Below are 27,075 nucleotides of genomic sequence, written 5' to 3'. Positions count from 1 at the left end.
TCTCCTACGAAATGCTCAAGACATTCTAGGAAGTTAGTGAATGTCAGCCTGGCTCTGCATCTCTGTCTCCCATGTAATTAAAGACAGAACAGTAACTTAAAAAAAGGAGTTGGTCTCAAGAAGAAACTCAGTTTTCAGAGGTGTCTCATTGCCAGTCTCCCTCTCTCCCTGAGTGTGGGTGTGTTTTGAAAGTTCCCGCTGGGTTCTGATGTCAGCTGTGAGAACCATACCAGGAGGTTGAAAGTCATAGCTCTTCCCAGAGTGTAGCAGAGAGACCAAACCAAATCCACTAACAGGTACAGAGGACCTGTTTTCCTAGCCCTGAAAATGTGTACTGGTGACTTGCACTGCTCTGCCCTGTTTGTGGGTGTCACTGGGAGCCGGGCAGTGATCTAGAGAAGCCGTGCTCTCCCCGGTGAGGGCCAGGAAGGGATGTTGCCTTATTCGGGTACCAAAACCCTAATTTGTTAATGATGCGTGAAAGGAAATTGGCTGCCTGATGTTGAAACACCACTTTCTAGGGCTCAGGTTCCCCCTGTGTTTTGCTTTAATCAGATATTATGTTCACCAGTATGTCGCTGTGAATGTAGAGTATGGTTACAAGCGTTAGCTTACCGGTCAGAAAGGACCAGGATTTGCCTTCCGGCTATGACACCCTACTAGGACTTCAAACAAGCTTGTTAGTTTTTCTTATCTAATAATCCCTAAAATAGAAATTATACTTGCTTTATAAAATTGTGAAGATGAAATAAAAGATGTATATAAATGCCTGGACTTTTCTGGGCATAAAATAATGTGTTACCAGTTACTGAAAAATTATGATGGTGATTTTTAAAAATAGATTCTGAGCACAGACTTGCTATGCCTGTTATTCATTGTCTCCTTCCAAAAAAAGTGTTGTTCACTTATGGCTAGTATCAGGCAATTAGAGATGAAAAGATATACTTCCTTTAAAGATCTTATATTGTTTAACAAATGTATATTGTGCATCTTCCATGCCAGGCACTGTTCCAGACACTAGGAGTATAGCAATAAACAAAATAGGCAATAGACCCGGTGTCTTCATGGGGTTTAAATTCAATTGGGAGTAGAGAGATAAATAAACATTGCTAAAATAACAAAGGAAACAGACTTGGGAGTGACTGTAGTGCATTACGATTTTAGCAGTGGTGGAAGTAAGACTAAGAGACCCTGCGATGCTCGTGTCTTAGGATCCAGAGGGGTCTGAGGATCCAGAGGCATCTCACGGGGAGCTGCGGCATGCCTTGTAGACCAGCAGGTAGTGGACATCCAAAGCACAAGAATGTCCTGGAATTGATAACTTGGCCATGATTTTATGTCTTTATTTTCTTTAGTAACTGTGAATTGTTTAATATCTATCAAAACTTTCATATTTTACTCCTTTTTATGAAAAATACTTTGAGGAACTTTCTGTTCTACTACTTGTAAAACATGACCACCATTTCACGTGGTGATAATAGCCAGTAATTATCTACTGCTTAGGCATACTGGTTTAGTTATCTCTACAACCCCGTGAGGCAGGTCTTATAATCATCCTCATTTTATATATGAGGAAACTGATCACAAGAGATTAAGGAATTTGCTCAAGGTCACCCAGTGAATAAGTGGTGGAGCTGGGCTCCCAAGTTTGTGGTCTAGTGGTGTGAAAGTACAGTCCGTAGACCAGGAGTGACATTCATCCTTGATACTTGTGTCTCCAGTAAAGGATGATAAAAATTTCTGATTCTCTTTCCAGAGAGCAGTCCTTATTACAGTTCCAAAAGATTTACTTCATGTTATTCCTGAATCCTTATGGTCCCTTACCTTTACTCCTCCCACCTAGCCAAAGCTCTTTAGAGTCCTGATAGCTTTTTCACTGCCAGAGAGTAGAAACTGTGTGCATTTTGTTTTACACATTCCAGCAGGACTCCTTAGCCTTTTTCCTGTACAGTTGCAAAGTTGGCAAAGTTTTGTTCTGCATGTTATGTGCTACATATCACAAATGTTGGTTGCCCTTTCAAGGATTAAGGAAAAAAATCGTAGAAGCTTTTCTAAAGAATGAAGGGCATGCTGGTCCTTGATGTGGCAGTGGTTGTCAGGGACATTCCCAATGTAGAGATGGCTCCTGTCTCTCAGTGTCTGCTTTCGGGGAGAGTGAAGAGTGAGAGCACCAAGCTGCTCTGAACCTCTCTTCAGGTGTGGAGGTCTGCATATCTGGAGGGTTTAAGGTCAACACTTCATTGTCACGTGTTAACATGGAAGTGTAGAATCAGGGATGGTTTAGCAGTTGATAGGACTGTTGGTCTTAATCAGCCATGGTGAGTTGAATTCAGCAGGCAGTAGAGGAGATGGTAATTGTTAACTTCTCAGACACACATGTCCTGTTAATTTCTTTTCCATCATCTTCTTGGTAACAGTAATAATAAGAGTACTAGCACTTCTGAAGTGATTTCTGTGGGCTTACCGAGCACGTAAACATGCCTTATCTCATTTAATGCTTTTAACAACTCTACAAAATCTGTACTATTGTTATTTCCACTTACCAGTGGGGAATCCGAGTCTCAGAGATTAACTGGAACAGTATCATTCAGCTAGTGTTTGTAAGTGTTCAGCTAAAGTTGAGAGTGACTTGTTTGGAAAATTAAATTCCAAAACAAGTACTTTAAAAGCTTTTAAAAGTTTTGTGTCTATACTTTCTTTGCATCATAATGACTTTCAACTAATGTAGTTTTTTTTCTAGAGGATAGTGAGATATTTATAAATCATTTTCTACTTGAAAAATTTTTTTGCTAAAATGTAACATAAAATCTACCATCTTAGCAGTTTTTAGATGTATAGTTCGGTAGTGTTAGGTGTATTCACATTTCAACTAGTGTAATTTTAATAGAGGGTGGACTTTGTCCTTGATACTGCAGTCTGTTTGGTGGAACCCCAGGCATTTCAGCCAGATGATGGGACTGTTAAATAAAGGACAGTTCTGTGGTTTGTTTTTGTTTTCCTTACAACCAGCAAAAGTCCTGGGCCAGGAGTGAACGGTAAATATGTAAACAATTAGCATGACATCAAATTTTCAAGAGATAACACATCTGAAGAACGTATTTAGTACCCACGGAGAGCAACTACCAGGAGACCAGAAAGGAATAAGAGAAGCAGTGGGACTCTGCTCAAACCTTTTAAATTATCATGGTGCTTAAAGTAGATTTTTGAAATACTAAACTACACAGAATAAAGTTATGTGCAGACTTATGTATTTTCCCCCCTATGTTAGACTACACTTTCATCTTCTGGTAAGTTTCTCTCTGCATTTCTCTTCCATTGCACTTTTAATCGCCTTGCGTGCTGTCTTAAGAGTGCTGCTCAGGGACTGTTTCATTCTGTGGATGATGCGTGGAAGAATCTATTCTGAATGCCTAATAGTATTTAGGAAGTAATAAGACACAAGGAGCCAGGAACCATATCTTTAATCTATCTTGAGTGCACTGGAAGTATTTTGTGGGTACTTACCTTGAATGTGATGGTGTTGTGGTAATTGGTATGGTCAGTGTAATACTTGGCTATGTTATAGTAAAAAATGGGCTTAGATTCTGATAAGATAGCTTGCTCATTATTCATTAGAATCATTTAGTTACTGCCCTGCATTCACTATAAATACATTTATTTCTCTTTCCTAAGAGTAAATGCTTAGCTTGTTGGTCAAATCAGAAGATGCTCTTTTAGTGTAATTAATTACATCCTGCTATCTTAAGCCAGAACTATTCTAGTGATTCTAGTTCAACTAATAGTCCCTGACATGTCTTTTGTTGCTATCTAAATGTGGCAAAAAAAAAATGTTGTTTCACTATTCATCTTACGAAAAAGAGCATGTCATATATATTTTGTTGTATCTTTTGTTTTGATGGTAGAATTCCGGGGAAGTTAGATCTTGTGCAGTCAGTGGCATTCTTACGAGTTCTTAAAAGACATCACTAACTACAGTTATACCATGTTGTGACCAGAGTGTACATCTTTTTCATTGTTGATGCTGTGTTTTCAATTAACTTCTGTCATTCCCTACTTTTTATGGTGGTTTTGTGACTGTTTTGGTAGAAATTGATGACAAATTTGGCTCAAGATACTGTGTCAAATTTAGTTACGGGATTTTGGAGTTGGGGGAATGGATCATAACTGTCACGTATCCAACTATCTCATTTTACAATTGAGGAAACTGATTCAGAGAAATGAAGAACTTGAGAAACTGTGCACGGTCCAGCTAGGGGCTCAAAACTTGTCCCTGAACTTCTAATCCACACCCATCCTACCACTAGTGGATTGAAAAGCTATTTCCCTTGTCTCTCTTTCCCATTTGTATTTTCTTTCTTTTTTTTTTTTTTTAAATCATTGGATTCCTTTTTGGACTGACATTGCTCACAGTGGATATTTTAATTCATACCGGCAGTGTGTCAGAGCTTCTGCAGATCACTGCTTTTTCCTTAACATGTTTATGTCTGTGTGTGTGTGTAAGAGAACCTTTCCTTTGTACTTCTTTGTACCCAATTCTTCCGCCTACCTCCAGGTTACAAATAGCTAGCTGTCTCTCTCTTAAACTTAGTGGTTCCTTTTTCTGTTCTCCATTTTAGTAACGTCCTTGAGATCTTATTTTAAAAGTTATCTAGCTGTTACTTTCTTTAGATTTTTAACTTACTTCTCTGTAGTTCAAAACAGTAACTGCCACATTTAAGAGTATACGCTTCAAGAAGCCAGTATTTGGCTCTTTGCTGCTCTCACAGTTTTCTCTCAGTTGACTATTACTATGTTGGAGCAATTCTCGTATCACATATTACGTGCTAGCTGCCTCACGTTATCCAGCAATTCATGTATGTAGATTCTTTCAAATTATCTTTGAAACGTACTTCCTCACACTTACGTGAATAGCTGTGGAATGAAGCACAGTAGCCCAACTCTGTAATCGTGAGCACCACAACGTTGCATGCGTTGGTTGGGAGATCTGTTTTGTAGCGCACTTTCTATTTCATGGTTGTTTGAGGTTTTTCTCGTCATTCTTTGGAATCACTTCATTTTGGGGAAAGACTCCTATAATACAGGAGAGCAGGTATTTTGGTGTGGTGAGCTGATAGCACAGCACTTCAATGACATTGAATGAAGGCTATGTAAGTTAACCATATTTCCTCTCAGAAGTTTATGGTAGGCCAACTTTATATTTTAATATACTCACATTTTATAATAATAATATACTTTATAATAATATACTTATATTTTAATGTACTCCATTGACAGTAAGTATCAACATAATCAAAAGTAAATCATTAAACCCAAGTTTTTATCTGAAATAAACTATGGTCTCTGCCATCCTGCTATGGCCTCTATGTTTCTAATCCATTACTTAATGTTTTTAAAATTTGGGGTGTCGGATACAAGATAGACTTTTTTTTTTAAAAAAAGGACAACCCAAAAGTTATCCTTTATTTTGAGTCCATGTAGTTAAGTCATTGTTACACCTTTATTTTTGTTTGCTGTCATTTTAGTAACACTGCAAACATAAATGTTGAATGTTAGAACTGTCTTTGGTGTACATCTCATATTCCTCTTATTTTAGAAAATGCCTCCTGCCGAGGCAGTGGCCAGTGTATTAAATGTGAACACTTCTCTTCACGTGCATTTCTTCTGTCTCCTGTTAATGTGACATTTCCTGCCTTGTGCCTTTTCGCTGAGTTTGCCATGGCTGCTTGCTAGCATTTGTAGTTTTAGTTTTGGAGCAGCTCCATGGCTAGAGCTCTCACGTCTTCTGGTGGATATCTCTGTCTCTGAGGGAGCCCAGTTTCAACTGAACCACGTCTCTGCCCCCAGTGACACCCCTGTACCAAGCTTTAGTTTATATGAACTCTGGTCTCTTTGATCTGTGGGGAATCTACACAGATATTCATATAATGCATTTTATAGACACTTTGGAACTTTGAATTGCATCCATTTGGGCACAGTGATTGTCACATGTTTGCATCTGTTCATGTAAAGGTGTTCTTAGCTCACCAAAGGGGTGGATGCTTGAGAACCTAAGTGTGAATTAAAATCTGGCAGACAAATGCTTGTTTTAGCTGTACATGCAGGCACATTCTGTGTGCTCTAACGTCATCAGCTAGGTACCAAAATATAAACCTCTAGTGGCCAAGTGTGATATTTAAGGAGCTCAATTTTATACACTTTGGCAAGGTAATAAATGTATATTCTAACAATTTGCCTTGTCTCAACATTCATTCATATAGCAAATACTTACCTTAGGATAGAGAAGGTATGTCACATGGTGGTTAAGAGCATAAACTCTGGTGCTTAACTGGTTTGCATTCTGGTTCTGCCATTTATCAACTGTGTGTTTTGGTTAAGTTACTTAATTTTCCTCTGTCTTAGTTTTCTCACCTTGAAAGTAGGGATAATAATGGTACCTACCTCCTGTTAGTGTGAGGATTAAATAGGTTCAAAGAAGTAAGATATTTAGGACATACCTGGTGTGGCAAGAGCTCAGTAAGTGTTAACGTTTATTGTTTTTACTTACATGTGATGCAGTCTGGCCTTTCCTTTGGTGTACTCACAGTCCAGTGAGGAGAGAGAAACTAAATAGATTCATCCTTTGATATTGCCACTATTATTCAGTCCCTTCTATGTGGCAGGCACTGTAGTTGACCCTGGAAATAAAGCAGCAAATAAGAAAACGTATCTTTGCTCTCATGAAGCTTATTTTTAGAAAAGATGATTAAAATAAGTTCAGTAAAATGTCAAAAGTGTTAGAAAAAGTGTAAGATACTCTGGGTACACGTAGCAGGGGGGCCTAAGTTATTCTAGAAGGTCAGAGACAGTGAGGAAGCTGTATTATGACCAATGCTGTAATAGAAGGTCTTTCTTAGGTTTAGAGATATCCTCGGAGAGTAGGTAGTGCTTGAGGCTTCTCCGGGGAGTCAGGGAAGGTGCCTCATTGGAGGAAACACTTCAGCTGACGCTGGTGGCAAAGATACAGATAAGTGGCAGTGGGTCGGGGAAGCATTCCTGCAGATGGAATGGCTTGGAGGATGTCATGTAGCAGGCCAACAGCTCTCACAGTCCCTAACCTTCAGTAGTTCTGGATTGTTGGGACAATGTGGGGGGGGGGGCAAGTGGGATGGGCAGTGGTACATGTGGGAAGAGCAAGAGGAGATGAGACTAAACTGCAGATCTGAAGGAATTTCTCTACCAAATCATTAGGACTTAATCCTGAAGGCAGTGGATATCACTGAAGTGTTTTATGCAGAGGAGGAATTGTGATCCCACTTTTGTCTTTCAGAATCATTATTTTATCTCTGTAGAAAATAGGCTGATGGGGGGAAGACTGGAGAGAGGTAGACCTTTCGGGAGAATGAAGCCAGCAAGAAATAATGAGAAGCTTAACCAAGGTCGTGGCAGCAGACGTGGAGAGAGGATCAGGTAGGAGACAGAGAAGATCACAGTGATGTGCCTTAGCTAGCAGCTTGGTGAAGGCTCTAGGGAGAGAAGGTGGGTGCTCGGGTGTATGGTAAGGGTGCCCCTGAGGGATTATGGGAGGAGAACAGTCTATCAACTTGAATTTCCCCCCACATTGAAACATCATGTGTTTATAATAACTATCAAACATTAGTATCACTTCAAGAGACCTCAAAAATCCTTGTAAGCACATTTCTCCAGGCACTTTTATTCACCTGTGAGACAACAGTTAGATTGGTTCTGTCCAGGTTTCATAGCTAAATAGTGAGAATTCAGGTCAGATCACTTGTCTTCAGGTAGAGTATTCTGGTGAAAGTTGGCTGTGCTTAATTGATTGTAGGAGTGTAGTAATATTTTTAATAGCTGTAAGGAACGATGTTCATAAATGGTTGAGTTGAAGCAAACATATGGAATACTGTTAGAAGATGCGTAATAGTGTAAGGCTTTTGAATAAATAGGAAGAAAACAGCTTTCAGAAGAGGAGAATGGCTTGCATAGTCAAAGATGTTTCTTGTGTTCTGTGATTGGTATTTAGTGCCCTCTGTTGGCCATTTAGCTTAAAACAACATCTTGATTCTTGAATACAATGTTCCTTGCAGTGTTATTTACCAAAACAAGAGAAATTAGTGATTTTAAAATTATGATAAAAGGTGATTAAAAACTGATGGGGACTTTAGAAATCTGGATATGGTCTGGGAATTGGGTAGAAGGCTTGAGAAATTTCTTTACAACATTTTGTTTAATTTAACATGGATTTGATATTGTAGACTGTGTTTTTAGCATGCAGACTTTTCTGATGTAAAACAACCTGAATCAGGCTGAGTTTTAAGCGTGTTTTATGCAGCAAAGCCTCAGGAATAGCAGCCGCCGTGATAGGCAGTGGCAGCTGCTGGCTTTTTGTAGGGTGACTGCTACATGGGATGGCCATGAAAGGAAATGACTGTTACTCGTTAAAGCAACTCCATTCGGCTATGAGAGAAGTCGCCCAGTCAGAAAAGTCCTCATGGAAGATGAAGCAGTGATTATCCATCACGGGGCATTTTCAGAAGTGGGTGGTTTGTCTTTTTTAAGCGACAAAGAAGCTGCTGTTGGGTTCTCTCCTCCAGGGAAAGGCTGGTAGATTAGGTATAGTGTTTAGAGTAGCTAGAGATCCAAGTCTGAATACATTTTAGTAAGCAGGCACACCTGGTACTAGTTTGCGGCCTAAAGAAGATTGCATTTTGTATAAATAAGTGTTCACCGTGACTTTCCTATAATAAAGACAATCTATTAATCTGTTTTCTATTTCCATTATGTCCTGGTTAATCTTCCTTTGAAATGTTTCTAATTATCATTTCAACTGGTTGCATTTTGGAAACCAGTTCACCTGTATATTTGGGTTAAAAATAATACTTTTTGATTAGGTGTTATATGAAACTGCAGAGATTGCTCACACCAACCCAGTGAAATCATTTATTTGCTTTTGGTCTATTTTACTGTTGCAATTTTCTCTAAGTTTAGTAATTATTAATACAAAGTAATGCTAGCTGCTTTCTGTGCATTTCATGATGGGAATAAGCTATTATGGAGTTTCCCTTCCCCCCCAATAAAAACGCCTTCCATCAAAAACTGACATCCTAAATGAAGGACATAATTGTACAGCTTATTTATTAGTGTGTCAAACTTAAAATGTAATGGTTTCATATTTCAGAATGAAAAAGTGTGTTGTGATTCATGGTTGCCAGTGACAAAATAGACAGCTCTTTTATATTACTGCACTGATTGCCTGCTGATATACCACTGTACATTTTAATTTTTTTTTTTTGGTTCCTCTCTGTTTTCTTCCTATGCAATAGCTCCCTCTACTTGAAAATATTGGTGTAATTATAGCTTAACACTGTGTACTTTGTTAATGAGTTCCCATGATTATTTTTACTTTCAATCCTCTTCATAAATAGGTGGTGTTACACAACAGAGTGTGTTAGAAATTTACAGGGATCTCTTGACTTGCTAGTGGAAAAGCAAGGTTAGTTAAGGAAAGTAAAGTAAGTTGTTTGAAGACTTTTTTTTCAAGGAACTAGGTGTATATCCTTTGTTGATTTAAATGTGATATGTTTGGTTAAAATTCCATGCAGTATTGAAAATGAACCTTGAAGTCTGCAACACAGAAGTATAGAAAACTGCATGAGAAAACTTCAAAAGAGCCATCAACCACTTCAAACAGACAGAGCCTGGAACTTGGCACATTCTCACTTTGCTAGTTCCAAAATCTTCTAATTCTAACATAAAATGTGGTAATTTCTACTTTCTCAGGAAAGGTTGTAGAATCTCATGTTACTATATCTTGCCTTCATAGAACAGTATGTGCCAAAGAAACAGCAGGAGCAAAAGAGACAAACCAAGCTAGTGATGTTCTGAGTGAGATTTTTTTTTCCCTCTCCATTACGAAGTTTGAGATTTAGTGAGAGTATCATATACTTCCACCATTAGGACAAATTAAGAGATTCCACTCAACCATAAGATTTCCATGTGAGTATCTTTTCCATTCACAACTCTTTATTTCTGATTCCTTCTGTTACCATGGAGCAGAGTAAGTGGCAGAGCACGGTAGTGAAGAGAAAGTCTTTGGAGCCAGACGGTTTGAGTTTGAATTGTGGCTCTGCCACTTACCAGCTTGGTGATCTTGGCGCATTTTCTTAACTTTCTCACCCTCAGTTTCCTCATCTGTAAACACAGACAGTAAATCTCTCCATGTCCTGGAGTTTGTTACAAGGATTAGTTGAATTAATGATTGTCAAGTGCTTAGAACAGAGCTGGTAACAGGTATATATCAGTGTTCATTGAATAAAATAAAAAATAACAGTATGGCTATAAATTGGCTTTTATTAGCCAAATGCATTTATAGAACGTCAACATTATCTTCTGTGCTTAGTGAAAAGAAATATGGGGCCCTCCTAATGGATGGAGATTTGCACACTGGTTTTGTTCATAAATTAGTATTCATTTTCTCTGTATGAGGATAGTTCTCATCTAGGGTTAGCTATACCATGTCATAACTTTAGGTTATGTTATTTTTTTTGATTGAGTTATAATCAGTTTTAGGTTACGTTATTTTTAAACACACTTTTTAAAATGCAGTGGAATATGCCATGGGTTGTTTCCTTGTCTCTTTTGAACTTAAATGATTTAGCAGGAAAATTTTATACTGGTGGAATGCCTAAGAATGGAGTTTCATTTCCCATAATACACTTTTCTTGGAGCCTGCTTATTGTCCAGGAGCAATAATAAATGGACTTGTCTTCGGTCCACAATACGACGATGCGTGAGGATGTCAGAGAGTCTTTCCCAGCTTTCCCTAGACCTCCTGTGGTGCTACAAAATATCAGTCATGTGTATTGAGCACTCAGACATGCAGTTGGAATTCAGCTTATATCTTTACCTTGATAGCAGCTGATATTCGTGCGGATGTATAGAGTGGTATTTTATAGATGTTGTCTTTGGGAGAGGACCACTGGACTGCAGACACACGAAGTAAACACGAGATGCCTGAGTCAGACATACCCTTTTCTGTTGTGCTCCACTTTACTGCACTTCACAGAGACTGCTTTTTTTTTTTTTTTTTACAAATTTAAGGTTTGTGGCAACCTTGGATTGTCAGATCATGCTTAGTTTTTTTTTTTTACCAATAAAGTATTTTTTTAATTAAGATGTGACATTTTTTTAGACATAATGCTATTGCACACTTAATAGACAACAGTGTAGTATAAACACAAATTTTATATGCACGGAGGAAACCAGGAGATGCACGTGACCTGCTTCAGTGTGATGTTTGCTTTGTTGCAGTGGTCTGGAACTGAACCTGCAGTGTCTTTGAGGTGTCTTAAGGCTGTGTATTTGTTTTCAGGGACCTGACGCATCTTTCTTTTTCGCTTAATCCTTAGGACCCCATAGATTCCACAAGATCAGTGATTGTGATTCGCTCCCTGGTGGCAGATGGGGTGGCAGAAAGAAGTGGAAAACTGTTACCTGGAGACCGCCTGGTCTCTGTCAATGAATACAGTCTGGACAACACCACACTTGCTGAAGCTGTGGAAGTGTTGAAAGCTGTGCCACCAGGCATTGTACGCCTTGGCATCTGTAAGCCTTTGGTGGTAAGTGTTGAATTTGTTAATATAGGAAGTGATAACAGTGTCATAGTTAAGAACATGGATTTTGGAGACAAATACACCTGACATTGAATCCTTCTTCCACTGCTTACTCGATATGTATCCTTGTGCAGGTTCCTCACTGTCCTTGACTTACAGAACCAGAAAATTAATTTCTACCTCATAGGGTTTTGAGGATTCAAGATGATATTCATTAAGTGCTTAGCGCATTGCTGCGTTAACGCTAGCTGCCAGCGTTACTGGTCCTGCTGCTACTACTTTTATCTTCAACTTTTAGCACAGACTTCTAAGTTCTCATTCCATTCCTTATGCTATAAATCAAGTTTGTCTGTTTCTAAGCTTTCATTTGGGCGTGATGTCGAGATGGGATGATAACTTGAAGTCTAGTTAGCCATGTTGTTTTAACCGCATGGCAGTGAGATTTTAATACGCTTTTCTGACCATCAAAGTGCCTTGTAACCTCTAGCGTCTAAACTCGAATATGGTCAAGTCAACCGGAAATCATCTTATTGCTTAAACTCATGTACTAGGACAGACGACTACTTCTGACTGAAGGCCACATTAATTATGGTGCTGTTGAGATTTCCCAATGTAAAAAAAAAAAAATACTTGACTATAATTTTCAAGCAGAATTAAAGTATTATTGAGTGCTTGCTGTATGTCACTTAGTATTTTAAACTCTTTACCTGCATTAACTAATTTAATCCTCACAGCACCTTTAAGAGGAGGTAGTCCTCTTGCTACTGTCATCGCAGACGAGTTAGTCAAGACATTGGCAGTAAAGTTAGAAATAGAGGCCAGATTTCTTGAAATCCTGTCCAGAGAGTTGAGCAACTTACCTAAAGTGATGTAACTAGTAAGGGACAGAGCTGGACTATAAACTCAGTAAAGTGGCTTCAGACCCTGTGCTCTTAGCCACGCTGCTGTGTATTCCTGTTTCAATTTGTTGTCACTAGTTTAATTTGTATGCAGTGTGTCTGAAATAGATACCATGGTTGTGGTAGAGTGTTGGACGGGATTTCAAGAAATCTGGGCTCTTGTTTCCAACTTTGCTACAAGTTAGCCCGGTGGGTTTCAAATTCAAAGACACGTGAATAGGCATAAGAATCTCCTCAGAGATGATTAAAATGCAGTTTCCCAGGTCCAATTCTCAGAGATTCTGATTGAGTGATCCTCATGTGCTGTTCAGGTGCCTGCCCCTTCAGTGAGTCACCAGTGTAATTCTGATGCAGAATTTTGCACTTTGAGAAACACTGCGCCAATAATCGGATCATAGGCACATCACTTTTCTGGGCCTATTTTTTTCATTTCTGAAAAGACTAAACAAGACTAGAGAACTCCTAAGATCTTTCTCAACTCTAACATTCTTTTATTCTGTGAAATACATCAGCACACTGTAAGTATTCACGTAGATACGTATCTGTATAGATAGAGTTAGTGGTGTTCCCTATATAGGTATAGATATGTAGATAGAGTCATGTATTCCGCACAGTATTTTTGCGTTGGGGAACCTCGTATGACCCTCATGTATTACTTTATTATTCTTCACGTATTGCAGATGAAAATCCCTGTATATTACACCTATCAGATGCTTGAAATTTTCAAAATGAAATACAGCACATAGCGAAGTCAGGTTCTTAACTTTTATTGTGTGTTTGGTGTGTGGAGGTTGCCATTGCCAATATGTACCATTAGATACCGGGTTTGATTGTTGGACAAATTAAGAAGGAGAGAGCTTGATAATTTTATGGGGACCTCGTCTTCTTGGTTTCTTGGATTGTGGCAAGAGCTTTGTCTATATTTTCCCTGATGATTATTTGCCTAATTATTTGCGTTGCCAGAAGAGGTCCCAACTATAATGGTCTAGAGGACCTTAACAACCTGACTTTGAAGCAGTTTAAGGAAGTCTCAGGCAGTGTGAAAAACAGAACTCAGCACCAGCTGGATGTAGATTCCTGTGCTATTTCTGGCAGAGGTAGAGCTGCAGAAACTTGGGAAGTTGGAGCCTTACTCCAGGAGGATTTTGGAATGTAGTGATTGTGTGGTAGACTTTGTGTGGGCTTCCCTCAGTGAGTAGAAGCCTGCTAGGATACTGGAGAGTGGGAGGCCAGTAAAGGAATGAGAGAAAGGCCACTTGCAAGATGTTCAAAAATTCTTAGTGGAATCACCACTAACTTCTTCTTAAACATCTGTGTTCTTTTAGGAAAACTGTGAGCTATAAATAGTGATGCATGGATTGTCTCTGAGGTCTGTCTCTCTCTTTCTTTCATGGTCCAGTTGGTGGCCACTTACCTAATCACCTAATGTTTGCTGAGCATCTATTCAGTTTTCAGCAGAACCAGGGATAGAGTGGGAATAAGAAGGTCCAAAGTCAGGTTGGAGCAGAAAGACTGTGAATGTACAACAGTTAGGAGAACAGAATTATTTTTATTGAGTCTTGTATCACAGAGATGTGTACTATCTATATAATTATAGATACTATATAAATATGTGTTATGGTCTTATGCAGATACATCTTATCCATTTATTTTCATGTTAACCACAAATGTGACTTCCCTTCTCTTTTCTACAAACTCACTTCAGATGTCCCAGATCTAAAAAAATGAATGAACTGCCTTTAAACACTGCCTTGTATCTTCAGAGCTGACAGGGCAGAGATGGCAGTGGAGTACTTGAACCAGACAGCTGTGGGTTTTTGCTTAGTTCTGTGATTTGCAAAGTTGTGTGTCTTTGGGCCAGTTATTTAACCTACCTGCTCCCATTTGGGATCACAGAGCACAAACTCTAGAGCCAGACAGGGCTCAAATTCTGAGTGTGTAACCGACTAGTTACTTAACTTCGGGCAAATCACTGTGTATCTGTTACTCATCTATAAAATGGGGATAGTAAGAACACCTATTTCTTAGAGTATACATTAATTTATTAATAAATATGTTAAATAAGTTGATATTTAAAGTGCTAACACCTGTGCCTGTGAGATATATATGTTGGTTGTTCTTTTTATGTAAATATAAAGTGTAAAATCCTGATCTAATAGGATTGTTGTAAAAATTAAGCTGAGACAAAGCATGTGCAACTGTTTACTAAAGATTATAATATATAGCTAGGACTTGGTAGATAGTAGCCGTGTTATTACCTGAGACTGATACTGAGCTGGAGCACCAGGATGACTGTGCCTTTTCTGGTGGAGAGTGACTACACTCTCTACATTGTTAAATATTTTGAATACCACCCTGTATAAACTTAAGCATTTCTTAATATTGAGGTCTATTCCTGGGAAAGTGATTACCTAAAAGGAATAAGAAGTTTTGACCTAAATATGGCTTTTTAAAAAATTATTAAAGTTTGGTCTAAAACCGTTTACATAAATTTTTATTGTGTACTTGCATTTAATAGAAAGATGAGAATTAATCTAAAAAGTATTGAAACTGAAGTATTTTCCTGATTATAAAAGTGCTTCTTTGGTTGCCAGATTTGGGGGCGGGAGTGGGCAACATGTGTGAAGAAGGTCAAAGGATACAAACCTCCAGTTGTAAGTTAAGTCCTGAGGATTTAGATAAGGTATGGTGACTCTAGTTAACAGTACTGTGTCATATATTTGAAACTTGCAAATGTTAAGTAAGCTTATCATGGTAATTATTTTGCCATATATACATATACCAAATCATTATGTTGTATACTTAAAACTAATAACACATTATATGTCAACTAGAACTCAATAAAAAGTGGTTGACAAAAAATACTGGTTGAAAAAAATATTGGTTGATTTCTTCAATCGTGCTAAAAATATTAAAAATTGAAATAAAAGTACTTCTGTTTTCAGGAAGATGATAAAGAGGAAGAAGGGCATATTTTACATTCAAACAACGAAGACAGAACTGGAATTTCAGGAACAATTCATGACAAAAATTCATCTTTAATACTTGAAGCACCCAAGGTATTTAGTATATTTACTTTCCATGTGAACAGTTGCTGTTACAAAGAAGACAAACGCTTGTTCTCATTCTCATGGCAAATAGATACAAATTAAATAACTCCCCTCTCTCCGTAGTAATTTATTTTAAACTGAACTCTTTTCTCTCTTGCATTGCATTGCCTCCATACATGACATAGGCAAGATGTAAGGTATTTTCAGAGAACCAGCATAACCTGATTTTAGATCACTAATACAGTCTTAAAATTTTGAGGGTAGACCATATTTTTGAAAATAGACCTGCATTTAAAATGCCATAGAAAAACAGGTGTACAGAAGAGCTTACTGAATACTTTCTACAGAAAAGTTATTTAGTCAAACCTTACTTTATGCTTTAATATTACAAAGCATATTTTGAAGCCTTTCCTTTTTTTAATAAAATGACTTGTGTTTAGTTTGCTTTTTGCAGTTAAGAGTATAGTTTTGCTTTACTTGATAACTGTTGTTTGATAATTCTTTTCATGGTTTGTTGACATTGTCTGAAGCTGATACGTAGTCCTGTAATGCCCATTATATTTTTTTAGTTTAGATATTTTTTGTTACAATGTCATAACTGAGTGAAATGTTTAAATATACCCTATAAATGCGGCTTTTTTTTTTTTTGCAATAACTGGGTTGCAGTATTTGGTATACTATATTAATTAATATCAAAGCTTCACTGCAGTGATGTTTAGCTGCAAGTGAGGAAACAATGGGAAGGAGTAGATTCATTTCAGGAATTTACATTTATTGATACTTAATGATTAGGACTTAAGATAGGAAATGCCATTGATGCCTTAGAAGGAATTGGGCCTCATTGTGCTCAGTGCTCTAAGGTCCCCTGGAACTATGTCAAAGGCTCGGCAGATCCATATATTCCTCAGTTATTACCTAGGAACTCAACAACGTTTCTGCTCATATATGACTATCTAGCTTCAGTTTTATGTACTTGCCTTTCTAATTAGTACAGTCTAAATTAATTGAAGAGCATACAGTATTCATTCCTTCTTGTATATTTTTAATGTGGATGCAGAAATAAATTTCTATTAAATGACGCATTATAGAAGAGTCATGCTCAAAGTAGTTGAGATGTTCTCCCCATATCTTTAATTGATAGGGAATTTTTTTAAACATTCAAAAAGCCATAATTTCTTTTGAGTTACGTAAACTTGAAAATCTTGACCTTTTAAGTCTCTGCTTTCTTAAGTAATAATATGAAGTGCAGCAGTATTTATGTACTACTATTTATTTGAGATACGTGAGTTAAATATTCAGTCTGGCGGTTTAACAGATTTCTATTTCTGTCTGAGAATTTTCAGATGGTTAATGTATAATGAACCTTTTTAGAATAGTCACCTTGCCAAGGGCAGATTTTTGCCTTTTGTTTCTCTTGGGGATGGAGGGTTGTGTGGTGGTGAGGTTGTATTTCTCCATGCTGTTAACGGAGAGCTGTTCAGGTTAACCGTGCGTTGCCGTGCAATACCATCATTGCAGTTATGGCAGGAGTTGATTCCAGTTAATGTGCAGAGGGTAGCTTTTAAGACAGGCATAGTTTTAAAATTTTTTGCAATTTTTATTCACAGGGATTTAGAGATGAACCCTATTTTAAAGAAGAGCTTGTGGACGAGTCATTTCTAGATTTGGGAAAGGTCTTCCAGTCCCAGCAGAAAGACATAGACAACAGCAGAGAGGCCTGGGAAATGCATGAATTTACAGCCCCTAGACTGCAGGAAATGGGTGAAGAGAGAGAAATGCTTGTTGATGAAGAATATGAACTGTATCAAGGCTGCTTTCAGGCCATGGAGTCGTATCCCTCATCGCACATTCAAGAGGCTGCTCCTGTTCTGCCCATGAAGGAATTTCACTTTGGTGCACAGTGGTTCCATGATCCGCAGCTACCTGAGTCTCAGGAAGCAAGATCCATGATGAGTCTGTATTCGCCGGAGATGCAGCAGTGTGGCTGTAGCACTGAAAACATGGTAAGGGGTGAGGCCACATATTCCACATCCTCCCCGACTCCTCCCCTCCCTGTCTCTGTCCAGGGTCATGTAACTTTGAAACATATGACCAAAATTTGATGAACCTTTTCAGCATTAATCTTTTTTTTCCCAAAACGAACCACATGGTGTGTTGCTGTAAGTAGAAACTCATCATTTCTGTGTCATGTAACTTCTAGTTGGAGTCAGTAGCTGCAGTTGCCTTGCTTTATGGTGCATTTTTTCACCTTGTTTTTTTTTTAGTGATGTTTTTCTCCTAATTACCCACTTCTAGAAAGAGTTCTTCTGCCCTCTGTGATTTTTTTTTTTCAATTCCCTCAGGGAGACACAGCTCTATATTCTTGCATAGCGTATTTGCCAAAGAAAATCAAGGCCAAATTGACTGCAATTATATTGTTCTATCTTGCTTATCAACATTGTTCTCTGCATTACATATACTAAGTAGAAAGTCACTGAACTCTAGAAAATTGTCTTTACATTTGTGATACTGCCTGTTGACAACTTGACAGGAAGACATCTTAATAGATTTGCCCTTGCTAGTAAATCACCAATAAACTTTAATTATTTTTTAATGAAATTAGAGTTGAATAGTCACCAGTTGGAATCTTTTATTAGGAATTTTTTAAAAAATGTTTTATTTTTGTTTGTTTGTTTCCTGCTTCAAACTTTAAGTTCCAGGCAAAATGAAAAGAAACTTACTGTATGGGGTGTACAGCAGTGTGTTCAGGTGTGGTATGGTGTCCTCCTCACTGCGGCTGGCAGCTGCCCTGCAGTGAGGTGCAAAGTAGTCTTTGTTAGCTCTCACACAGGGCAGACAGAGCTGGGCTTTTCCCTTGCCTCTCTTAGACCTTCCTCCTTTTTTCCCTTCTGCAAATGCTTGTGAGTCCCTCTGCTATGCAGGATACTGTACTTAACATATTTAAGAAACCCCAGAGGACTCCCCATGATAGCGGACTCTGGGAGGTCTATGAGAGAACGTGTTTGGGGTTATATGGACAGTGTGTGGATGTGGGAAGAAGTGACATAGAACCACCTGGTATGTTGGCATTGACACTGGTTCTTGCTACGTTTGCTAGCCCCACCCCTGTGTTTCTAATTACTTGACCCCAAACAAAATATTCAGTTATATGGAGCAAATTAGTGACCACTGATAAGTGAATATTCATAAATACTCCATTGTTGTGGCTGTTTTCTTTGATAAAAAGAAATTTTGCTATTTATCCCAATATAAGGCAACCTGAAATATAGGCCTATTTTAATATATAAACTTTTAGGGATATAGCTGAAATAGTCAAATGGATATTCACAGTATTTACTTTATAAGTTAAACATTCATATTTTAAAACCTATAAAATACTAATTTTAACATATTCTCACATTTAATGATAGATTTTTATTCAAATTTTTAAATGTCAGCATCTACATTATTACCGGAATCACTTTTTGATCTTTTAATACTGCTTTTCAGCTATACCGTCTTCATTTCCATCTAGGTTGTCTGAGATACAGTAATTTTTGAATCCATACTGTCTGTCAAAATTTTATCCTAATCTCAAATACCATTTTCATCACATCAGGTTTTTTAAAAAAAATTCCTCTTGTAAGTTTGTATTGATAATCTTTACAATGTAACCACTTACTCTTTATTAAAGTGCTCTTTAAAAAGCTTATTTAAACAACATTCAGTGCTCACACTTTGAAGGACATGCATGCTAGTTAGTAATTCTGTTAAATTTCCTAATTAGTAATTCTGTGAAATTTCTGATTCTGTGAGGTAACCTATATCGGCTCCCTAAACAGGCATTCATTAAGATGTGTCAGCCCTAATGTGTCTCACTTTACAGTATTTTCTTACTTTGAATCATTATATGTTCTTGCTTTGGGCATTAACTCTTTTTCTCCCTCCCCTCACCACACAGTGCTGACAGTGTAGGGGAGGGAAAAAGCTTTTTCCTCTACCCTCCTAGGTTCCTCTGCCTGGGGCCCTGGAAATTAAACTGACAAAAGAGGTTAACGGAAGAAAAACAGTCTGTTAACACCTGCAGCAGGAATACTGGCAGGAGAAACTCAGTGAAGAGTCACTCAAAGGTGGGGTTAGAATTTGGGCTTAGACACAGCATCTTAACACAGCACAATGCATTTGTGGAAAAGTGACAAGACAAAGGAGAGGGGATTTAGTCTTTTAAACTGTGGGAAGGTAAGTATTATGGAGGAAATTGATAGAAGATAGGCTTATTTTAGTAAGGTTTGTCATATACGTTTCTCTTAGTGCCATCTCTGAGCTGAAAAGAGTCTAGAGTCGTCTCTGGTGATTGAGAATCAGGGGAAGATGGAGAGCTTTTCTCAGCCTGCCCTTTCTCATTTGTCTTTAGCTCAAAATAATCTTTATGCCAAAGTGACATATTTCTGGGTGAAACGTTCTGATCCCCTGTAATAGTTATACCCATGTGATTAGGATGGACTTGGATCTGTATTTGTTTTTCTCTCATGGTGGACCTCATGATGGTAATTTATTGCCTAGTGTTATAAATCTGGGTGGATTTTAAAAACACAGTCAGATGCCTTACAAATATGCATTTCCCACCACTCTTCCATTTAGAGGGTGCCCTCCAGAAGGAGGAACATTATCTCTTCTGTCTTCATTATGATATCCATTTGGGACTGCATTTGTGGAGTGCAGATAATACCCAACTACCTAAAAGTTTATCTTTCTGTATAATTCGCTTATTCCATTTTGTTGAAGGGTGGAACCATCAAGGTTTATAGATTTGGTTCTTTATTTTAGTTGTGGTAAAATACACATTACATAAAATTGACCATTTTAACCATTCTTAGGCTAATAGTTCCTGTGGCATTAATATACTCACATTATTACATAACCATTACCACCATCCATCTCCATAACTCTTTCATCTTCCCAAATTGAAACCCTGTACCCACTAAACAATAACTACCCATTCTCTGTTTCCCTCATCCCCTGGCAACCAACCATAATTCTACTTTCTGTCTCTAAGAATTTGAGCACTCTTAGTAACTCAAGGGGAATAATACAATATTTATCCTTCTGTATCTGGCTTATGTCATTTAGCACGACGTCTTCAAGGTTCATACATGGAGCATGTATCAGAGCTTTCTCCCTTTTTGAGGCTGAATAACATTCCACTGAGTGTATATACGATGTTTTGTTCACTCTTTCATCAGTTGAAGGACATCTGGGCTGTTTCTATCTTTGACTATTATGAGCAATGCTGCTATGGACATTGGTGTACGGTATCTGTGCAAAAACCACACTGTGAGTAGTAGACACCCAGAAGTGAAATTGCTAGATCGTATGGTAATTCTGTTTAATTTTTTGAGGAACCACCGTATTGTTTTCCATTGCAGCTATGCCATTTTACATTTCCGCCAACAACATACAAGTTTTCTAATTTCTCCACATGCTCACCGATACTTGTTTTCTGTTTGTTTTTTAAATTAGACGTGAAGTGTTATCTCATTGTGGTTTTGATTTGCATTTCTCTATTAGTGATGTTGAGCAGCTTTTCATATGCTTATTGGCCATCTTCATATATTCTTTGGAGAAATGTCTAAGTCCTTTTTTTTTTTTTTTAGAGATCTGATTTTCTTCTCCTGAGGATTATTTACCTGAGAATAATTTTATGTTTTTATTTGCTTCTGAATTGAATTTTCTAAAGGTCTAACCTTTCATACTCAGTGTGTTAAAAATCTCAGATTCAGGCATCAATTCTTTTTCCTCAGTTACATAATTATTAATTTTTTAAAAAATGTCCAAACAGTTCAAAACTTGTTGTAAAATGTCTTCTTTTTAAATACTCAGTGCCTCCATCTCCTCCTTACTCCCTTCTCTAGGAAGTTCTTGCTTATTTTGTTCTAGGCAAGTAAGTCATCATGTCTCTTTTCTCACTTCTATCTAATATTTGAGTTGAATTCTATGTACTGTAGGCTCCATTATCTATCTGATACAGTTATATACTCAGCTATATTCATAACCTGTTTGGCAAAACCTAACGACATGTGGTTCTTCAGTTTATGAGAGGTCCTTTTCTTACCACTGAAGTATGATCAATGTAACAATGAAAGAACATGGACTGTTGTGAAAAATATAATTCATATTTTTGTTTTGAACAACCTAGATTCTCAACAATAGAGAGTAACATAGTATTATTCACTTTAAATGAACTAAGATATATCTCTATGGTTCGCCATGATGTTATCATTTCATTTCATGCATATAAAAGTTTTTAAAGAACATATTAAAGTTTTTATAGTAATACATCAGCAAAAATTGTATGTTCTGGAAGATTGTAACTTTGGAAAACCATAAAAGACATTTGTATAAAAGGAAGATATGAAAAGTGTAATAAGTACTGACTGTACTTACCCGTAGGTTTTAAGTTTGGGGAACATTTTGTTCACCAGGCAGACAAGAGTGCTAGGAAGGAGGGCATAGCAAAGTCTTAGAACTATGAAAATTCACCAGGTGTTTCAGGATCAGCAGTGAAACCATTTAAGTCCTGATCCAACATGATCCAGAATGCAATGTATATCGACCATTGACTTTGCTTGACTTAATAGATCTTTTATTCTTCTACCTTGGTAAATGTTTATAAAACTTTTTTTTGAGGGGGTTAAAAAACCTGGTGTTTGGAGAAGACAGGTTTTACGAGCCTGTACTCCTGCAGGTGTTAGGTTACCAGCGTTTGTTACTGCTTGCCGCGGTGTAAACCGTTACTTGAGAAGGCCTGTTTGCAGGGCCAGTTTTCCACTGTCATTATGATCTGGGTTGAACAGCATTACGGTGTTCCACATTTTATCATAAAGTAGTGATGTATTTCTGTTTTTCTTCCTCTCAAGATGGAAGAAAATTTTGGCATCGATTCCCTGCCCTCCATACCCTGCACTGAAGCAAACAGCCAACCAGGCAGATTTGACGATCTGGAAGATCTTAATTCATTAACCAAAAGCAGTCTGGATTTAGGTGTGTGATTTTCGTTTCTCATAAACACAAATTACATTATTTTGCAATCTTTCAGTTTTATTTGTGTATATGATGAATTTTACTGTCACATTTTCATTCATTATAGTAATTTTGAATTGAAATCTGCTTATTAATTAATCTGCCTCAAAATATCTAGAAAAATAACATGACTCATATTTCCACTTAGAACTTTCAGGTTCTGTTTCCTGAGAGGGCTGCATTTTCCCTGCTTCATTTTTACTTTTTATTAGCTGTGTGGATGAAAACTAAAACTGGTATCTTATGCTGAATCAGAAATAAGCCTCTACTAATATATATTAAAATCTCTGATGCTATTAAGTGATACTGTTAGCTCATTGAATGGGGTTGTTAAATATTAATAAGGAAAGACATATTTTAAACATTTATGAAACATTTTTATAGCCATATATTATAGTCAATATGGGTACATTAATAAGTTAGTTTCCATTAAAGAATCCTGAAAGGATAGTGCTTCTCCTTGCCTTTTCCCATATTGATTCTTACATATTTTTGAAAACTTGGCTTTAAAAAATAATCTTTCCTCATCCGACACTGAAATATCGAATGTCGTTATAATATTAAAATCCCTAGGTGAGACTAGCAGGTTCTTTCCTAGCGCTGGGATTTATGGAGCCGTTGTTCAGGATTTATGCGGTCCTTCACCTGTTTTGACTCTACTCACAGGAGAAGTCTTTCTCTGTGGGCAGTTCCCGTGTTGCATGGTAATATGTTGTTAGGAGAGAGAGTGCTGTAGAAAGTTACGTTACATTGTATGAATTCAACCTTCTGTCAGGTAAAATCTAAAGAATGGGATTCTTAATGTGGTTAAAGATTGAAGGCGTCTGAGAGATAACAGTTGTCAGTTCCCTGTGGGTTGAAACACAGCATCAATAGTTAATTGTTTAAAAAATTTAGGGTAGTTAATTTTCAATATCTAAGATGAACCTATCCTATTTTTCATAATTTACAAACTGACTGTGACTAAGAAAAATGGGACTTTTGTCACCAAAACTCTCACTATACTTTTTTTTTTAATTCACATTTCTGTAGTCCTCTGACTACTAAATACTTGGAGGAGATTTATGGCACAAATGAATGAGTAAGTGAATTAATGGTCCATATCTGTTTGATTACCATTGATACTTTATAGCAATGTGGAGGGCTTACCTATGCCTTGTAAGATGTTTAGCAGCCTCCCTGCCTTCTAACCAGGGCTTCCAGTGGTATTCCCACTCCTAGTCAGGATCAAAATCAGAATATCTTCAGACATTGCCACATGTCCCCTGGGAGGCAGAATTGCCCCTGATTGAGAACCACTCACTGCTTTATACTGTCAGGACTGAAAGGAGTACGCTGGAAACATGGGATGGATGTGTGTAAGGAGGAGCAGTGCAGTTGGGAAAAAGGTAGGGAGAGGGGTTTTGTCCTCGTGGGATGATCCAGTCTTCCTCTGAGCCCAGCTCTGTGTATTATCTAAGCGACTCCGAGGTTCCTTGCTCTGCCTTCTGCGGCCGTATGAGTGTTCTAGAGCTGCCATAACAAATTGCCACAAACTTGGTGGCTTCAGACAACAGAAGTTAACTCTCTCGCTGTTCTGGAGTCCGGCAGACTTAAGATGCTGTACTCCTTCTGAAGCTTCTCGGGAAGAATCTGTTCTTTGTCTTCTCCAGCTTCAGGTGGCTCCAGCATCCTTTGGCTTGTGGCTGCATCATTCTAATCTCTGCCTCCATCCTCACATGGCCCTCTCCTCTTCTCCCTATCCATGTCTTCTCTTCTGTCATTAGGTCTCCAACCTGTCGTCGGATTTAGGGCTCACTCGGATAATCCGGGACCGTCTCGTCTCAAGATACTTAGTTTAATTACGTCTGCAGAGACATTTATTCCATGTAAGGTCACATTTATAGGTTCTGTGGCAGGGATATGTCTTTTAGGTGGGCCACCATTCAACCCACTATCCTGCCTTAATCTAATATTTTTGGCAAAGCTCTGGGAATTTATTTTTCGAGATTATAGCTTTAGGAGTTAAGCTACACTTGTATTCCCTAGACCTGTCCTCACCAGAAAAGCGTTCATAACTACATGTCTTTTGGAAAATTTTTTGAGAGCCTCCAGAGGGCTACGAGGCAGGCATGATCATTTGGACCAGCGCTGACCACAAGTGGGCTGAGAAATGATTGATACAGAGTCAGCAGAGACTTCAGCAGCTTACTCATTGCGTTAATTCTATTCAGAGTTTCATTTTGCTCCTGAGAGCCCTGTCCAGGGCACAGCAGACTCTGCCTCAGTCCCAGGCCCCTCAGTCCTAAGCCATCACCTGCTGTCACCAGACAAGCCCGTCCACTTCTCCGAGCCTCCCCACTTCCTCAGCTGTAACATGAACGAGTTGGGTTAAGGGTCCTGCAAGGCTGCCTTCAGATCTGTAGCTCTTTGCCCACTTTGTTAGTAACAGGCAATTTTAGATTCATCCATGAGCAGTTATTTCTGAGAGCCTACATGTCAACGGCTATCCTTGCCCCTGTGCTTAATCTAAAATTGTGTGTCCTCAGAGAGCCTATACCCTTCACGGACTGTGAAACTAAACGTATAAATTAGCATAATTAATAATGTAAAGCATACAAGATAAATTCCAAATCAGTGATACATATAGCGTTAAAAGATTTCAGACAGAAAGTAGTTGCGTTTCCCAGTCTTTGGCCCTCCCTGGAGTGGGCCTCCAGTGACTCGGAAGGAATTTCTGCCGCTGTCGCTCGCACACTGGCATTCCTGTCTCTTAGGACAAGCTCCGGGAGGGTGGGGCTTGTATCTGACTGCATTGCCGTAGTGGGTGCTCAAGAAATAGTGTTTGAACGAGAAGGTGACATGCTGCTCACGTGTGGTGATGCAGCAGCATCCCAGTTCCCTCCTTTTTTTCCTTTTTCAGTTGCTAAGTGTGCAGTAACCCATTCTCTTCTCTACGTGGGCTCTTCTTGCCTTTATTTTGTTTTATCAGTCTATTTGTATACCTCACTAAGTATAAACCTTTTGAAAATTTCCCCCATTCCTCTCCTGAAACGTTAACTTCTGTTTTCCAGGAACTTTTTATTTTTTTCAACTTCCCTGTTTTCCTAAGCCTTGTGCTCCTGCTGTGGCCATTACCTGACGACCGCACAGGCCCTGAAGGACTTGATTTGTTTTACGGGCTCCTGGGTACTGCGGTGCACTTGGTGAACGGCTCCGTAAAGTGTGCTCGTGTGAGGCACCATGGGGGAGGAGAGGTGTGTGCCTGAGCACTGCCGAGGTCCATGGAGGAGGAGTGGGCAAAGGGTACGGGCAGCCCTTGTGCAGAGCAGGGCATGAAACCTTTTAAGCAGACTGCACAACCTATGAAACCCAAAGCTGTAATTGAATAGGCTGCTTTTACCAGCATAGCTGGATGACAAGTAGCCTTGCAAATGGGGCCAGTTCTCTGCCCTTTAAATTCTGATTCTAGGCCGTTCCTGCCAGAATCTCCATCCCACCCCTGGTCCCTCCTCAGTGGGTAAGGGGGTAGACGCAAGCAGAGCTAGAGCAGTGGGGCCCTCATAGGGGTTTGACTAATTGTGGGAATGCAGGCCCAGTGGCTGGGAGTGAAGGGTGCATGGGGATGGGGGGGTAGGCGCCTGGGACTTCTTGTAACACACCTGAGTGTTACAGTTATTTCCACCCTGCCTTCAGATTCTCCGTTGCATTACCAGCTCATTAGATCCTGATTCCAAAGTGTCTAGACAAGATAAAACCCAGAAGTAGAAGTGACTTTACTAGAAAATTTGTTCAATATGAAGAAATGGAAAATTTTAGATGATGCTTATAGAAGTTTTAGAAGAATGTCTGTATCTCTTTAGTGATCATCTCTAATTTTCTGATAAGCCAGGCCTCCAAAATGCATTCTAAATGTATAGATTTAAGGGAGGCATTTGGTGCAGTATTCATAATATTTGTATAACATGATGAAGAAAGATTGGCTGGGAATTTGTAATGGATTAGGTATAATGCATCCTGGGGTATATCCTAAGAGTGATTGATGGGTTCATGCCAGCCTGGGTGCAGGTCTCTAAGCACGTGCCTTAGGGCTGCATGCACAGCTCTGCCCTAGTTATTCCTTTTTTCAGTAAATGGCAAAATGACACATGGCATGTCAGGTAACTTTGCACATTCTAATTGGCAAAATTCCTTGGCTTGGAACTCCCCATCTATAAAATATGGTTGCTAATATCTTTTCTAACTGATAGTTTAATGAGAGAATTTAATAAGGTAACAGATGTAAAAGAATTCTGGAATTTATAAAGAAAGCCCCTTTAAAAATGTGTTTTTATTTGGTTATTTGTTATTCTGCAGAATTCTTTTTTTTTTTTAAATCAGTGAAATGTCAGTGTGCTTGTAATTGAGACAGCCTAGGTTGATAAAGGAAAATTTGTAGTAAGATCAGAATACTGTCGAGTAGGGGATTCCTTTGATAAAATA

The 27,075-nt window shown here is 38.4% G+C and overlaps 1 protein-coding gene across 4 annotated transcripts in view; it reads left to right on the top strand.

The window, feature by feature from the left end:
* Nucleotides 1–27,075, top strand: part of PATJ (PATJ crumbs cell polarity complex component) — a 289,824-nt gene that overhangs the window by 70,011 nt on the left and 192,738 nt on the right. For all 4 annotated transcript variants that reach the window (XM_072974318.1, XM_072974320.1, XM_072974319.1 and 1 more), the window contains exons 18-21: nt 11,403–11,612; nt 15,451–15,564; nt 17,163–17,558; nt 22,452–22,575. In XM_072974318.1, coding sequence (XP_072830419.1) covers nt 11,403–11,612; nt 15,451–15,564; nt 17,163–17,558; nt 22,452–22,575 — 844 coding nt within the window. The remainder of the gene's footprint in view (nt 1–11,402; nt 11,613–15,450; nt 15,565–17,162; nt 17,559–22,451; nt 22,576–27,075) is intronic.

This window comes from Vicugna pacos, chromosome 13 (assembly GCF_048564905.1).
Source record: "Vicugna pacos chromosome 13, VicPac4, whole genome shotgun sequence".
In the NCBI taxonomy this organism is placed as follows: domain Eukaryota; kingdom Metazoa; phylum Chordata; class Mammalia; order Artiodactyla; family Camelidae; genus Vicugna; species Vicugna pacos.
The sequence above is the reverse complement of the archived record's forward strand: the minus strand, read 5'-3'. Positions and strand labels throughout refer to the sequence as shown.